The sequence below is a fragment of the Halichoeres trimaculatus genome, unplaced genomic scaffold (assembly GCF_033239565.1).
Source record: "Halichoeres trimaculatus isolate MK-OKI-2021-1 unplaced genomic scaffold, fHalTri1.1 fHalTri1_scaffold_11, whole genome shotgun sequence".
Classification (NCBI taxonomy): Eukaryota; Metazoa; Chordata; class Actinopteri; order Labriformes; family Labridae; genus Halichoeres; species Halichoeres trimaculatus.
Window position 1 is genome coordinate 16,782,692 of NW_027437189.1, and position 17,334 is coordinate 16,800,025.

Here is a 17,334-nt window from a genome sequence, read left to right on the forward strand (position 1 = left end):
TCCCAAAAACAGGGTTCAGGTTTAACTTTTGTAAAAAAAAAAAAAAAAAGCTCTTTTTGCCAGGCTATTTGAGCACGGCCAAGAGGAACTGGATTAAGCTTTTCACCAAATGGGCCATAACCCCACAAGATGTAACCTGAGGGCTATGAAACTTCTAGGGTCCGTCCATGGGGTCCCTAATCGTACCCAGTGGGTTTTCTCAAACTGGGTTTAAAAAAAAAAAGCCCTTTTTCCCGGGCTATTTTGGCAGGTCAAAGAGGGACTATTTTAAGCCTGCCACCAAATGGGCTGTAATTCCACAAAGTGTTGCTAAAGGGCACAGGAAACTTCTGCGAAAAATCTCTCAGGTCCTTAGAAGCATCCTTGGTGGGTTATCTCAAAACTGGGTTTTGGGTACAACTTTGGAAAAAAGCCCTTTTTGCCGGGCCATTTTTCAAGAGAAATTGGCCCTTACACTAAATCTTTAAATCAAAATTGTGAGGTCCATTCACACTTGAGAATTTGAACTTAAACTTGTTTGTTTGTTTGTTTGTGTGTGTGTGTGTGTGTGTGTGTGTGTGTGTGTGTGTGTGTGTGTGTGTGTGTGTGTGTGTGTGTGTGTGTAACTTGTCATACTGAGCTCTTGTGTGGTTATCATAATGAATTATCATGACAGTGTGACAGCATAAACACAGACACACAGTGAACGTAATTACAAATACATTAATGTGAGCAAACACAGTTTGAGATCACACACAGACCCACGCCAAACATACACACATACACAGACACACACACACACACACACACACACACACACACACACACACACACACACACACACACACACACACACACACACACACACACACACACACACTCACATGTAAACAGACACAGACACACACACATACAAACAGACAAACTAAACATTTAGTCATACTTGATACACACAAACATTCTTGACACTCAAACATCATTAACACAAAAACATCATTAACACACACACACACACACACACACACAGAGCACACATTGATCCATCATAATTACCTGTTCCTATCACAAGAACGTTCTGTGTGGTGAATCTCTTCTGGTTCAGCAAACATAGCGTAATTTAAACACCGTTCATTATAACACTGTGATTAATCTGACTGTGTGAATGTCACACTGAATGTAAACAAGCTGGTGAGAGGTTCAGCGTTTGAGTAATAAAGGTCACACAGAGACAGGGAGATGAAGCATCGTTTGTGTGTGCGTGTGTGTCTGTGTGTACCCCCCCCCCATCCCCCACCACACAAACACACACACATGCATGCACACACACACACACACACACACACACACACACACACACACACACACACACACACACACACACACATGCACACACAAAGCTAGAAACACTTTTAATCATTGATTATGGAATAGATAATCTGAATGGATTATAAATTTTATTATTACAGGTTTTATTCGGAGTCCCATTGATTTCACTACAGTTAGCCTCAGTGATAGTCCTCCAGGATAAGATTCATCCTGTGGTAGCGCTACTGTCCGTACCGTGAGAAATGAGTGTGGTTTAACGCATTTCCATGTTTATAGTAATTGTAGGAGGTGAAATAGAGTGATGGCAGGCTTTATTGCAAGGTGTAATGCACATTTAGTTCAACAAAGTCTAAACACAATTTCATTTAGTGCCAATGCCTTTAATCATCAATACCCTTTGTAAAAAAATATCAATTCATTATTTTAATTTTTTTTTAAAGCTACAAGGAGTCAAAAAGATTAATGAGGGGGCTTCAGAGCTGCAGTGTGCAGACGCTTGGACTAAGAGAACATCAGATTAGGCTTAGGTTATTTGAACCATAGATGGGGACTGGGCCAGGAATAAGTTAAATAACCTAAACCCCTATGGCAGTTCATTTTACAGACTGCAGGTATCTGTTAACACTAGTTTTTAAAAATATCACCATGCAATGGTCTTACAAAAGCTCTTTAAAGTTGTATTAAAACTTCTGCTAAATTACTCCAAAGTTGAAAACCCAATCCTTTGAATAGCCTTTATTCGGCAAGTATCTTCAAGAATACAAGGAATTTGACTTGGGTCTAAACTGCACTCTCTCCATACAATTATTGTGAATAAACCCTAAATATTACTTAAGTATATATAAAAAATAGAGCTTAAGTTGTAAAAAATGTGATAACACTGATAATAAAAAACTTTGGACAGAGAATTAAAATATTTATACATTTAATTAAAAAAAAGTGCTCTGAATAAGACATCAAAGAAATTTGTTATTTCCAATAGAAAATTTGAGAAAACAACGTATAAAGAATCAACAGACAGGCTGTGGTTGTAGATGAGGTCTCTGAGTTATAGTTCATGGCAGGTTTAACTGTTTATCAGTGTGATGGCCTGGGGAAAGAAACTGTGTGTCTGTGTGTCTGGATGTCCTGACGCACAGAGCTCTGTAGCGCCAGCCAGAGGGGAGCAGTTTAAACAGTTAGTGTCCAGGGTGGAAAAGGTCTTCAGAAATGTTACCAGCTCGCTTCCTGGTTCTGGACTGGTCTAAGTCGTGGTTGGAGGGCAAGCTGGCTCTGACGATTTTTTCTGCAGCCCTGACAGTTCACTGTAGCCTGTGCCTGTCGTGTCTGAAGGCTGAGGGAAACCAAACAGAGATGGAGGTGCACAGGGCAGACTGCATGATGGAGGTGTAGAAGATGATGAGCACGTCCTGGGGCAGGTTGAACTTCCTGAGCTGTCTGAGGAAGAAAAAACTCTGCTGTGCCTTCTTGAAGGAGTCTGTGTGGGAGGTCCACTTTAGATCCCGGGAGATGGTGGATCCCAGGAACCAGAAGGAGTCCACAGTAGACACAGTGTTGTTAAGAATGGTGAGGGGGTTGGAGGAGGAGGGTTCCTCCTGAAGTCCACTGTCATCTCCATAGTCTTGAGTGGGTTGAGCTCCAGGTTGTTCTGGCCACACCAGAGAACCAGCTGTTTCCCCTCCTGTCTGTACGCGGCCCATCACCATCCTGGGTAAGATCAATGATGGTGGTGTCGTCCGCAAACTTTAGGAGTTTCACAGAAGGGCCCCTCGAGGTGCAGTCATTAGTGAAGAGAGAGAAGAGCAGTGGAGAGAGCACACCCTCTTGGGAGACGTTGACTGTCTGAGTGCTGGATGTGATGGACCCAAGTCTTACCTGCTGGGTCCTGTCAGGAAGCTGGAGATCCACTGACAGGTTGGGGGTGGCACAGAGAGATGGTAGAGCTTGTGGTGGACAATGTCAGGGATGAGAATGTTGAACACCACACTTAAGTCCACAAACAGGATCCTATGCGTCCCTGCAGAGTCCAGGTGCTGTACAATGTAACACAGTCCCATGTTGACTGTATCCTCAACTGACCTGTTGCCTGGTTGGCAAACTGCAGGGGGTCCAGTAGGGGTCTTGTGATGTCTTTCAGGTAGCTTCACATCAGTTGTTTAATAGACTTCATGACCGCTGTCAGGGCGACAGGCCTGTAGTCATTTAGTCCCATTATGGAGGGTAAAAAAATGTGCTAGCAGAGGATGGTTTGGATGTCTTTGGAAACTGGATCGGATTTGGGTTATGATTTCTTTTATCTCAAAGATCTTGACCAGTAGTATCACATAGTGTAAAAAAGACCTATGAACACTGTCAGTGGTAAGTAGTTCATTCACTGGGGTTGTAATAGAGTAAAGTCTTATCTGCAAGTCTGGCATCATACCTGGTCATGGGTCTGAACAAATACATGAACCCTGAGCTGTGACAGAACTGTTTAAACTCAGGGAGACGGTGCCCCCTGCTGGTTGGACATGAGGATTTGTATTCCTCCACATTGTAACCCCTGCAAAGTGTCAGGTCTACTAATGGTTATAGAATACTGACAGAAGAAGACCAGAAACAAAGAAAGCCAAATGACCAGTCTGTGAAAGAGGAAACTATCTGATACTTTCTACAACCAAGGTTATTCTGAAAATTTCTGCTTCATTCACACACTCACCATAGGCCTCCGACTAACTCTGTTACAGTCACTCTAACCCCGCCTGACAGGATTAAACTTGAGACCGTATGAAGACAGACCTGATTAAATAAAAAGATGATTCAAAGGGATAAACACACCTTGTTTTAAATTCAACACAGAATAAAACTTCATTAAACGTACCTGTTTCAGTCTGTGGTGAAGCATGGGGTCAGGAAATCACAAAACAAGTCCGTAAGTAATCTGTTATCGAAACAACCTTCACTGTAAAACACAAAGCCTATGCTGAAGTGTTAAAAGCTGCAGTTAGTAGAGTGCCCACTAGAGGCTGACTGCAGAAGCATCAGAAACCACATACACACCTATGTAAGAAGCCGATCTTTACGGCAGAAAGAAGTATTGCTGCATGTTGTCTGGAAGTCAGCTGGGGTCGTTGTTGCTCACTAAGCTGCAAGACATCATCAATGGGTCACTGCCTCACACACCACATTCCTCCTGTGTGATCCATACCTGTCATTCATTTATTCACCTGTGAAGACAGAAAGACAGTGTCCTGCTCTTCTCTCTCTCCTCAACAACAGCTCTCAGGGCTCCATGATCGAGGGGTCTGATTTGTCAGTGGGTGCATTTTTCTATTAACTGATCTCTGATCAGCATCGTAACCAGCCCCAGAGCAGGTCAGGTGTTCAGTATCAGTTACCATGGTGTCTTTGTGGTTCATATTTTTAGTGATAAAGACTCAACAATGTTCAGAGTTTATAAAATGGTTTTAATTTTTTGTTTAAAAAGTTCTAAAAACAATAAAAAATAAACACCTTTTATCTCTGCTGATGTAACAGACAGGTATACACTTATACCTTTACCTGGTGATGACATCATCAACTCTGTTCATACAGACACAGTCACCTTTTTTAGGTCACTTGACCATAAAAGGAGACACAAACTATTTTCACCAGTTAGAGAAAAACCACAAAGCAAGAGCTGATTTGAAATAAACAACCAAAGAAGGGCTGAAAAACAAACAGGTAATAAACAAACAGCCGGCAATAAACAACAGGTGATATCAGCAGGTTATGAACAACCAGCAGGTGATAAACAAACAGCAGAGAACAAACAAACAATAGGTAATGAACAACAGCTGATGATTGAAACCTGGCTCACAGTACAAGATCCTGGGCCGATTTGGTACCAATTCAGCCCTCCCGACAATCAGTGGAGAAATCTGGTTGGGAACAAAGTTTGCCCGATGTTTGGCTCAGATTATCTTCTAGTGTGAGCGAGTGACGGATCAGTCTTAAACTTCACAATCAACTCACAGACTTGTTGAGATAATTTTCAGAGCTTTGATATTATCACGGTGATTACACCACTCAATTGTGCTGAGGATGACAATAGCCAATCAGAGAAACCTGCCTACGAGGGACCAGAAATAATCTTGATTTATCAGAAAAGAAATGTTGTCCACGTCTCTCCAACCACTTTTTCATCAAGATGTGTTAAGTCTTCTGGCAAATGCTGCCACTTGATAGCGCCCTTAATCAATGTATTTTACGGTTCTGGAAAAGGTTGCACTGTGCATGTGGATGTTACGTCACCATGCTGTGTGTGTGTGTCTTGTATTATGTTAATTAAGAACAGAGCAGGCAGACATGATAGCTGCATTTTTTTTCATGTCAAAGTATTAAGATGAAACCTGCTGTACTGGCCTCAATGAATGCGACAGAGTTAAAGAGTGAGGACTGAGTTAAGCTTTACTTATTCCCCATGCGTGCAAGAAGACAGCTGCGCACGCAAATGCTGTGCGCCTCCTTTTTCCTTTTCTTGCTGCAATAATGGCTACGGCCAGCAGCATCACTCTGGTCTCCACTTTTTGTGCTTTTGTTTGAATTTGCTTCCTTGCGACATAGATCACATATGTTGCTCTCTTTGGTCTGATAATCTGGAATGAAGTCCTGTAGTGTGTGGTGGTTATTGATTTCAAATCTTGTAGTGTGTGTATGTTTGAGATTTGAGAAGAGAATCTCCTTATGTGTGTGATACCACCCCATTTCAGAATCTTTTAAGATTTTTAAAATCCTGTAGAGGGAGCCAGGCTTCAAAGCAGGGCATAGACACAGTAAATAAAACCATAGATGGTCTGTAGGAGGCGCTGTGTGGCACAGTGTTTACATACAGTACTGAGATATTTTAACAGCACTGCTGACCCATTAACTGCATTTTTCTTTACCTGTGTCTCTATGGCAACACAAGCTGATGACAGGGATGCACATCTGCAAGGCAACACACAGCAGTGCGCACAACAGGTCGTTTGACCTGTGAGCAGACGTAGATGACCTCTGACCCTCTCTCTGACCCTCTCTCTGACCTAGGAATGTGTCTTGTCTTCATGTTGGCTCTTTATTAATAATTTAACTGATAAATCAATTTATTAATTGAAACACACACACACACACACACACACACACACACACACACACACACACACACACACACACACACACACACACACACACACACTCGTAGTCGAATGGCGCTCTGGTTGAGAGTTAGATCTCGGACAGTTTTACTCCACACACCTGAAATCAGTCAGCTGATGAAACAGTTTGTGTCAATCAGAGGTCAAAGGTCATCAAAGTTAAGTTGTTGTCAGGTCAACCTCCATAAAAGGATGGTTATTGGACTATATTCTAGCGTGGTGCAGCTCTCAACACCAGATATCTTTCTCTTTCACCTCCTCTTGCTCCTCCTCATGTTCCACCTTTTCCCCTAACTCCTTTCACTCCTCCTCAATGCTTTAGTTTAAAGCAGAGCAGGTGAACCTCAGTGTTCTGTATAGTAACCTTCTCAGTCACACACGGTCATGATGTAATCTTTACCAGTGGGTCAGTGAGTGATCTTTGTTGTCTGAGTCTGTCAGAAGGACTCACCTGTGCTTTAGATCAAACTGATGTGAGCTGCTGCTCTATGGCGCCTCACTGTCTGCAGCTGTCCTCACAGTTAGATGAAGGGGATGCTCTGAGCTGAACAAGCTGCAGATTTCACAGTGAAACTATAAAAGTGTGTGGGAGTGTATGTGTGTTGTCATGGTTAAATGGCTGGCAGAAGGGCAGGACTGTCATGTCATAACCTGGCATGCAGGTTGACAATGACCCCGTCTTCAGGCAGATCTTTGATTGGCAGGTTACTCAGTCCTGCTACCCTTCCTCCTCCTGACTGATCAGTGCTCTCACAGCTGCTGTTTGGAGACTCAGGTGGAGGTGTGTACAGCACAGAGGCTAACAGGAAGAACAGGATCCCCATCACCTGGAGACAGGCCAAATGATATTTTTCATTAGAACAATGTCTGGTGCGATCTGAAACTGAATTTCATGTAATAATGATAATGTTAATGTTATTTCGATACTCCTGATACACAAATGCAGAACTGTTTCTTTGTTGATGTGGTTCAGTAGAAGTGTGGGTAAAAGGATTGTCTCCTGTTAAAAGGTTTAACGTTCTCTTTAAGGTAGACGTTAGTGCAACGATTGATACCTGAGGTAATGCGTGTGCACTAAAAGTATTAGGGAGCTTGGCACCCTTTTAGATACATACGCTTAAAGTTTTTAAATGTAGATATTATAGATGATGCTTGCTCACGGTTAATATTTAATGTTTTAATTACCTTGTAGATGACTCCAGCGATCAGCGTGTAGCGGCTCATAGCTGAGTTGTGGTACAGGTAACAGGAGCCCTGCTCACCACACTGGTCCTGCCACAGCAGACAGGAGAGGTCGATCACCGAGCCAAATGCAATAGGACCTGGAATACCTCCTAAACAGACACAGTTTGATCATTTCATCATGGATGTGTCGGCAGAATCAGAGGATCTCTGCATCAAGATGAAACACTCTGAACTCAGAGACCAATGCATCATCAGCAGAGACAGAATAAAAGAACAAACCATCTCAGAGAGATAACCATCTCTTACCGAATGTTCGAACAACAATCCACTGGATACCCAGACCGAAGGACCTTTGGCTGTCAGGAACACACCTGCACAGAGCACACAGGTGAGTCAGGTTCAGTCTATTTCCTCCTCTGTGGACAGCTCTGAATGCCACTGTGATGGCACACTGCCACCTTCTGGTGACATTAAGAAGCTGCTGTAGCACAGATCATGTGTCCAGCTTTAGGTGTATCCAGAGGTTAGTGATGAAAATTTCCTGCTCAGACTTCCTTTTTCTGTTTGTGTCTTTGTTTACATGCAGAAACTTCAGAGATGAGAGAGCGAATCAACAGAGTGACAACATTAGCTTCACCTGTATGTAGTTTAAAATATGTGTTCTGCAGAATGAGGACAGCTGAGGACCAGGCTTAGGTGTATCCTGTATGAGGGTGATGTGAGGGCAGCTGTGCCCCATGTTTTCCAGGCTGGATGAAGGGGCCTGGTACCTATGGGCTAACATTTGACCACCTGAGGGGTTCAAAGATCTGTTGGTCTCTCAGGACTCACCTGAGTGTGGCAGTGAGGGCAGGGATGCTGCAGAGGAAGGTGAAGAGGATGAGGATGAAGAAGAGAGAGAGGAAGGCCGGCATATGGTGACAAGAGCTGCTACACTTTCCTGCCAGAGCGATGCCATGATGTGACTGCGAACCATTACTGATGATACAGGTACACCCAGAGTACACCTGTAAAAACACACACACACAGTCACACGCACAGTATGTTCTTCAGCTTGTTATGTTAAACATTTAGAATAGTGCGCTGGCTGTGGTCAGCTGTCGGTGTGCTCACCTGTCGGCCTGACGTCTGCAGTGTGTGGTTGATGGAGCTGCAGCCGGCGTGGCAGGGCGAGTAATACATGACACCGTCAGCGCCACACACAGGGTTAAAGAGCTGACTGGCACATCTGCACTCTGAGTTACAGCCCACAGACAGAGACACCTGCAGGGAGGAGCTGAGGGGACACAGGTGAGGATTAGACTCAGTTAAAGACAAAGACCAACAGCGTTAGGGTTGAGCCCACCTATTTCTGCTGCTCCGTGTGCTCAGCTGCTCATTCTGCTCTGCAGACTGATACAGCTGGTGCTGGTACTGGTCTGTCTGGTGTTCGGACTGGTGCTGGAGGTATTCAGACTGGTCTGGCTGGGGTTCGGATTGGTAGGGGGTGGTGACCCCGGCCATGGGGATGTTGGGGCAGTGGATGAGGAAGATGAAGTTTGCAAGCAGGCTGATGGTTGCACACATCATACAGAACCTGATGATTCCTCTGCAACGTAGGTTTAACCTTTTCACTATGTACCCGCCCAGGAAGGTGCCTCCTCCTCCTGCTGGGACCACCATGTAACCTGGAGGGGGAGGAAATGTTCACTAATCAAATCACAACTGCCTTACATATGTGGAAGCTGGTCATTCCTCACAACATCACCGGATAGAAACAGGCCACACCCCATCTCATGACCAACCTGTCAATCAGACTGACTCCAGAAGCGATCAGGCTGTGGCTGATAAACAGACAGAAAACTGGATGTTTCATCAGACCCATTCTGCACAAACACAAGGCCCTCTACACTGTCTCTGCTTGGTCTTACACAGGTCACACAAATTATCTGCTCATATCTGCTCATATTCCTAAATCAAGTCATGCCTCCTTTCTGAAAAAGTGTTTGATCACAAACATTTAATGTCCCCCACGCCACCAGAGAAACAAACCATGGTGTGTCCTCTCACCAAACCAGGTAGCTGCCTCAGAAGCACTCAGACTGAACTGGGACTCCAGGAACTTTGGGCCAAAGGTGGACATGCCAGCAATCAGTGTGGCCTCAGTGGCTCCAGCCAGACAGAGGAAGAGGAAGGTCGGGTTCTTTAAGAGGAGCAGGACAGACCTGCAGGGGGGAGAGAAAGACAGGGAGAGAGTGACCTCATCTTGTCTTTTAGCTAGCTGAATGGTGAGGGTCCTCCATGTTTCCAGCTCCACAGGTTACCCTCTATACCACATCCATCTGACCCCACAAGTGAGGGGGATACCTGAGTCTGGATCCGCACTGTTTTCTGTTTGAATAAAGCTTTTCCTCTCTCATGTTGACTTTTACATTCCACACATAACAACGGCTACCAGCTAACTTTCAGGTGACAGTTGGACGTACATGGGCATGTCTTTGACAGATTTTCCAAACTGAGGGTCTGAGGCTGTGGTGTGGCTGCCATCCTTCAGCTGGTGGGCTTCAGAGACTCTTGAGGACACCAACTCTTGAGAGCCTATGGAAGGAGATATTTCTATGAAATGCTGAAATGTAAGTCATGAGCTACCTGGCAGGGTGAGTTACCTGGAAGCTGTCGAGGGAAGCCCAGGATGGGGAACGCAATCAGCAGAGCTGCTGCCCCCCCAGCCAGAAACCCAATCCACCAGGCCCCAACCCAGAGGGGGTTTTCTGGAGTCATCTCAGTCCTAACACACACACAAATACACACATGAATACACACAGAGAAAGAGAGGCAGACAGAGTAAGAAGACTGTAAAAGACAGTGGGTTTCTCTATGAGATGCTGCAGATATTTTTGGCAGCTGACAATACTAGTCAAAGTTCAGTTTGATGTTCACAGTTTAACAGGATCATCAGAGTGAAACTCACACTAACTGAAGTCATGCTGTGAGGAGGTTAAAGTGTCACTGATCTTTATTCTAAAGTTATTCTTAGTTAAGTCTCGCAACGTTCTGTGGTTAGCGTCCCTCAGAGGGCGTGTGTGTTGGAGTTAAATAATAGAACATAGAGTTCACTCTGCAGCTGCTTTGAAAGGCTCTGAAGTTGGCTTAGATTGGCCGAGATGTAAAAACAGTTTACTCATTCATGGTTGTATGTGCCAATGGCTAACACTATCCTTGCTCCAACGGGCTGGAAAGCTGTACCTGAGCCGTATGTTTACAGTCACACACCAACAGGTAGTCACAGTAAAGTGTGTTGTGATTGGATGACTGAGGACTCACAGCAAAAAGGGTATGGGAGTGGGAGGAGTTTATTTTTATATTTAATTTAATTTTATTTGTTGTTTAATAAAAAAAAAACTCTTTCTTTGACTCACGTCAGACTGATCTCTGAGTAAATGTTCAGAAAGTATCCTCCCAGCAGGTAGCCTGCTGCTGGACCCAGGATGGCCGCTGTGTAAAAGATCCCTAAGAATACACAAAAACACACAAACAGTCAGTCAGCCAGGGTGTGTCTAAACTGGAAATGTCCAGTTCCTGTTCACAGGTGGTGGACTTCCTCTCCTACATGTTGAAAGCTTTCATTGTTTGTCTGTGAGGACACAAACTCTGACACACACACACAGTCTGACAGACACAAACACTCAATCAGTACGTTAACATGCACACAGCGGTCTGACTAGGGTCATAGCTCAATGGTGAAGTCACAGAAGGGCATCTAGTTTTGTCTTGAGTACAAATGCAGAAAAGAGAGCCGGATTTCTGGTTGAGAATGTCTTACTCCACTTCGATGGGCAGTGCTGTGTCCTGTGATAAGCAAAGCTATGTGTGTATCCTAAAAGTTTCAATCCACCCGAAAAGAAAGCAAAATTCTTACCGAGATGGCTGAGATGGATGCAGCTGTAGCTTCCTATGTAAATGCCAGCGTTTTTGTTTGTTGTGTTGAGGCCATAGACTGTATAAGCCCGGCAACCCAATTTAGCTCAACGCTGAGATGTAACCAAGACACACCGAGTCCTGCTGAATCCAACCACAGTCAAGTAGCAATCGCATTTCCTACATGTGCCAATCAGGCTATGCTTAGTCTGATCTCAGTTCGACTACGCTGTTCACATGTATCCCAACAGACAAGTCTCGCGCTGACTAAGCTCATAGTCCGATTTCTGAAGCTGCCTGTAAACATACTCACTGGCATACACACACTGACACAGGCACACTCTCTGACACACACTAAATCAATCCGTCTACTGGGAGAGGTACAGTGATATGACCAATATTTAAAAGAACATCAAACAAAGAAAGTCTTGGAATGACTCTCTCATCCCCTGTAACAGATAAACCTCTGACTCACCTATGTAGACAGGGGCATAGTTGGACTTCACATTCTCATCCAGATATGTGACTCCCAGCGTGTAGAGCGGCGTGGCCCCCACCCCGTGGAGAAACTGACCCAGCATGAACACAAAACGGTAGCTGGAAAGCCCTGCCCCCTCCTGATCCCGGCACGGCATGGAACGGTTGGCGGAGCAGAGTCCTGAGCGCTCGGGGAGGCTCACCTGGTAGGGGGGCGAGGTGAAGTGAGGCAAGGCAAACACCAGAGAGCCCAGGGCCATGATCAGGACCCCCCAGCCCAGCCAGCGTGGTTTGTGCCCCGTCCCCCCAAAGTAGCTGACGAAGGCGAGGCAAAGGCAGGCGGCAATGTCGTAGGAGCTGGCCACAAGGCCAGCCTGGTAGCTGCGCAGGTCGAAGCGTCGCTCAATGGAGGTAATGACAGTGTTGATGAAGCCGTTTATGATCATCCCCTGCAGGAAGGAGGCTGTGCACAGGAACATCAAGACCCAACGAGGATTATTGAAAACCTGTATCGCCCGTGGGGTCACAGCCCCCCACCCACAAAGCTGCTCGGAGTCCACTGACATAAGGTCAAGGTGAGGTCCACCCAGCCCCCCATATAGCTGACCTTGCACAGTGGAGGCTCCTGTGAAGATGTGGGGCCGCAAGGGCCCATCAGGGCTGCTAGGGCTCTGGGGCCCAGATTCTACCGGGCTGCTGGTCTGAGAACCAGGTGGGCTGGGAGAGTCCAAAGAGAGACCTCCACTGAGAGGTCCATCATGCAGGTCCAACAGCTCCTGTTTTGAGCTGAAGGAGGCATCCGTGTTCAGCAGGACTGGCATCGATCACTGAGGGAGAGTCCAAGGAGCAGAGGGTAGCCAGAAAATCAGGATCAGAGGGGGATTCCAAGGAATGGGGGGGTCAGCAAATCAGGGTCATGGGGGTACTGCTGATGGGGTTTGTGAGCTGTGGTGGTCCACAGATTAATCCAATTTCAGATAGGCATCAGCACCAATAGCCTGATGTGGATTCTATCAGTCACTGAAGGGTCCTGGACATAGCCTGTGATCTGTTCTCAGCTGATAAAGGTTACCTGGACAGGTGAGTTCAGGTGTCAAAGGCAGCATCATGGTGACTCTGCGTGATTCTCTTTAAGCAGAAACAAAGAAAGGAGTTAGGTAAAGATCTGGACTTAACTCTGTTGAATATACACTAAAGGAGGAACACCTGCATTAGCTTAACACACTAAAAGCATCTATTATTATATACCTATATGAACAAATGGATAAACACCATGCACACATTAACAACAAACATCATATCAGCCAATCACAGAGCAGCAGTTCATCATGTAGTCATGGTGAAGATGAGCTGCAGAAGTTAAGCACTAGAACGAGGAAGAAAGAGGATTTGAGCCTTTGAATGCAGCACTGTTGGTGGTCTGAGTATTCGACAAAATACTGATCTCCTGGGATTTTCATACACAACCGCTCGGAACATACAACACATCCAGCTTTGACAGAGACCAGCTACAGCAGCAGAAGACCACACTGGGCGACACTCAGCTGTCAGCTAAGGACAACCCCTGATGCTACGACTAAACTGGACTATAGCAGATTGAAAAATGTTGCCTGGTCTGAAGAGTCTAGATTTCTGCTGCCACATTCAGATGGTAGACTCAGAATTTGGAGAAAACAACATGAAAGCACAGATCCAACCTGCCTTATATCAACAACTCAGGCTGTAAGAAGACATTGATGATAAATGATGAGGAAAACGAAGATGATAATGATGAAGATAATTTAGGGTCTGACTACAGAGTTGTTTGCTGCTGAGAATAAGACCATTCATCCATGCTGCTTCCATTCATCTGATCCTTGCACACAGAAATAACCAGATCTGAAAAGAAGCCAGGGTCTGGGTCCAATTAAAATTCCCTGTCATCTTTGTAATGTAGTTCAGTTTATTAGAATCCCATTAGCTGCTGAAATACAGCTCCTATTCAACCTGTGGTCCACCATGCTTTATGTCAATACATTACACATTATAAAAGTAAACAAAATAACTGCTCAATTCACCAACAATAAATCCACAATAAGCAGGGGTGGAAAAACTAACACGTTTCCCACCCAACGGACGCTAAGATGGAAGCAGTGCATACCCAGGGAAAAAGAGCACACCTAGTGGAAGCAGGGGGTACTAAATGAAGGAAGAGAAATATGGTGTGTGTGTGTGTGTGTGTGTGTGTGTGTGTGTGTGTGTGTGTGTGTGTGTGTGTGTGTGTGTGTGTGTGTGTGTGTGTGTGTGTGTGTGTGTGTGTGTGTGTGTGTGTGTGTGTGTGTGTCTAAGCGTATTCAAAAGCCCTGGTATCTGCCTCCTGTGTCCTACCAGCAGGATCTTTGTTCCTTTAGGACGGGGAGTTTCCTTATCACACAAAGACTTCTTAAACTTCCAGAGAACAAAACTTGGTCACTAATAATACACACACGGATACACTCATTGTGTGTGTTTTTGTGTGTGTGTTGTATCAGTAGTTTGCTCAGATTAAATGACTGCGCTGTTTCACACAGGTTCCTCCCTGAAACTCCAGCAGCTTTGTTCAGGTGTTCCTGTGTATCTGACACCTGTCTTTTGTAGCTGTGGCAGCCTGAGAGCCTCATGAGGGTTATCGGGCCCTGGCAGGACAGTAGACCGTCTTTGATGACCTGATTCTTCCACAAAAACTGAACCACTGTAGAGGTATCATGCCTGCTGGGAGCTGGCACACTTATGGAGCAGAGAAGAGTGGGATGCCCCCTCAAATGTAAAGTCAAGACAATGAAAGTCAGGACGCTGATGAACATTTCTCTTCGTATATTTTTTGTTACTGATTTAATGTACACAATGACAGAGAGTGGGTTAAAGTTTTAAGTTTTGGTTCCCTCTGTTTATCACATTTTTGTGTCAGTAATGATTCCCTATCAAAGTGTTTGAGCAAACACTTCCTGCACATTTCTGCTCCGATCTGTCCCTGGACAACAGCACCACAGCTTCCACTACACTGAGTAATCAGAGCACACACACACACACACACACACACACACACACACACACACACACACACACACACACACACACACGCACACACACATATGAGCAGTGACCCAGTAATGATGTTGTGCAGCTTGGAGAACAACAACAACCCCGGCTGACCTTCAGACAACATGCTTGTTGCATGCATGTTTATTTCTGCTGTAAAGATCGGCCTGTTTGAGTGGGTGTGTTCGAGGTTTCTGCTGTTTTGCCTTCACTGACCCTATTTCCCTACAGACTGAAAGGTTAGCTTGGTGAGGTTTTGTTTTAGGTGTCCTTTACTCTGAGTCACGTTTTCTCTCAAATGGCTCAGTTTGACTTCATCAGGCTGAGACTGAAATACACACCTGACTAAGAGTTTGAAAATAATTAAAAAATTGCATGGGTTGACATTTTGCATTGTTGGATCTTAGGAAGTTTCCAAGTAGAGCTTCAAAATACATGGTAGAAATAGGAGTGAGGAAAAAGAAAGAGAAAACAATTTATTACAAACAATAATTAAACTAAAATAGGCTGCTCATCAGCTGATCAAAAATTTGAGACCTGAACCCTTTAAAAGCCAATATCTGCACAAAATGTGGATCCAATGTCATTTCCTGTCAGGTATTCACACTGTCATGACCTCCTGATGGCAAAGACTAAAAAGCTTTCTCTTGTTGAACACGGTGAGATTTTTGAGCAGTGTAAGCAAGGCCTCTTGCAGCACCCATAGCTGCTAGGGTTGGATGCAGCAAGATGGTCATTCTGCAGTTCTTAAAGATCCAGAGGGTTTTGGAACAAAATGTTGAGTAGTAGACCCAAACTCAGCTGTATTTATGTTTGTTTGGACTAATAGTTTAACTTCATGTTTCTGTAATCTCATCTGCTTGGGGGTACATATGACGATGTGCTGACAGTAAACTGCTGTCTGTGATGGGTCAGATCGTGCCAAACCCGCCCCCTTCATGTGATAGAACTTAAAGTAACTCAGGTAAAAACACTTGCTGGAGACAGACCCTGTGTGTGAGCATTTTGGCTTGTGTGTGTGTGTGTGTGTGTGTGTGTGTGTGTGTGTGTGTGTGTGTGTGTGTGTAGACAGACTCCAGGTGTGCACGTGCACATGTGTTTAAGTGTGTGCGTGAAAGCATCTTTAGGTCATTGTGAGAAGATATCATGTGACAGGAAGTAGATCATGCAATCTCACAGAGAGAGAGATTAACCGACTCCAAGAGACTTCTTGGTATGGTATCGGTCTGCTCTTACTATGAACACTGCTAGGGAAGGTTTTTTTTTTTACAGGTTTCTTATAACACTGAACACACACACACACACACACACACACACACACACACACACACACACACACACACACACACACACACAGTGTGACATAAGTAAATGATCAGACGCACATTAGACACTCAGTTCAATCGAAGTGTGTGTCCTGTTTTTCTGTGGTTTAACCACACACACACACACACACACACACACACACACACACACACACACACACACACACACACACACACACACACACACACACACACAAACACACACACACACACACACACAAACACACACTGCAGCCAGTCGTCTGTCTCAGGTCTTTGTCTGACTGAGCACAGACCTAAACCTGGACCACAGTCTGCATGTAGGATGAGGATGAATGCAGCTCTTTGTCACAGAGAGGATGAGGATGAAGAGGAGGCTGTAAACACGCGGAGCACCGTGTGTCAGACATGATGATGAAGACCAGCAGCCGCATCATTCACTTACACACCCAGCAACAGTAGAGACACACTCTCACACACCTAGCAATAGCAGAAACACGTAGACACCCTCACATACACATGCACATAAAAAGACCGTCTTACCCTCACACAGCTTCATCTGTCTTCCTCTTCCTCCTCATCATGGTGCTCTTCCTCGAAATCCTGATGATCAGTGAGGCTCAGACTGAACCGCTGCAGGTTAGACACAGAGAGGGAGGGAGAGAGACACAGAAAACGAGGGGGAGCTGTGAGCGCTCTGTGAGCTCTGTATGCAGGGCCATCAGTGCCACTATCAGACATGCAGCTCATATCTGAGACCGTGAAGAAAGAAAAAACAGCTCGACGCTGCCTGATAAAGCAAAGCCTGAAATCTGGCTGGTTCATAATGAAATAAAACAGAGCAGAGGCTGTGAGGACGCTGGAACCAGAGCTGTATAATTTCTTAGACTTTCTGCTGAGTTGTTTGCCCTCAGAGGTTGGACTCAGGGGCGTAGCTACAATTCGGCAAACCCAGG

At 45.1% G+C, this 17,334-nt stretch overlaps 1 protein-coding gene across 1 annotated transcript; it reads right to left on the bottom strand.

Annotated features, from left to right (window-relative positions):
- Positions 1–4,730: 4,730 nt before the first annotated feature.
- On the bottom strand, positions 4,731–17,061 carry slco4a1 (solute carrier organic anion transporter family, member 4A1). The gene is made up of 12 exons (XM_074682447.1): positions 16,922–17,061; positions 12,016–13,145; positions 11,042–11,132; positions 10,289–10,410; positions 10,109–10,220; positions 9,693–9,847; positions 8,989–9,310; positions 8,757–8,919; positions 8,475–8,650; positions 7,950–8,014; positions 7,644–7,792; positions 4,731–7,285 (listed from the first exon to the last, which is right to left on the bottom strand). Exons 2-12 carry the CDS (start codon positions 12,836–12,838, stop codon positions 7,103–7,105), a joined length of 2,361 nt encoding a protein of 786 aa, XP_074538548.1. The 5' UTR covers positions 12,839–13,145; positions 16,922–17,061; the 3' UTR covers positions 4,731–7,102.
- Positions 17,062–17,334: the final 273 nt, after the last annotated feature.

What these genes read in the sequence shown, in the direction of transcription:
- slco4a1 (XM_074682447.1), bottom strand. Translation starts at nt 12,838, where the DNA reads ATGCCAGTCCTGCTGAACACGGATGCCTCCTTCAGCTCAAAACAGGAG. An exon ending in TGCAGACGTCAGGCCGACAG is followed by an intron (nt 8,651 to 8,756) that starts GTGAGCACACCG and finishes GTGTTTTTACAG; the next exon opens with GTGTACTCTGGGTGTACCTG. An exon ending in GCCCTCACTGCCACACTCAG is followed by an intron (nt 8,015 to 8,474) that starts GTGAGTCCTGAG and finishes TGCTCTGTGCAG; the next exon opens with GTGTGTTCCTGACAGCCAAA.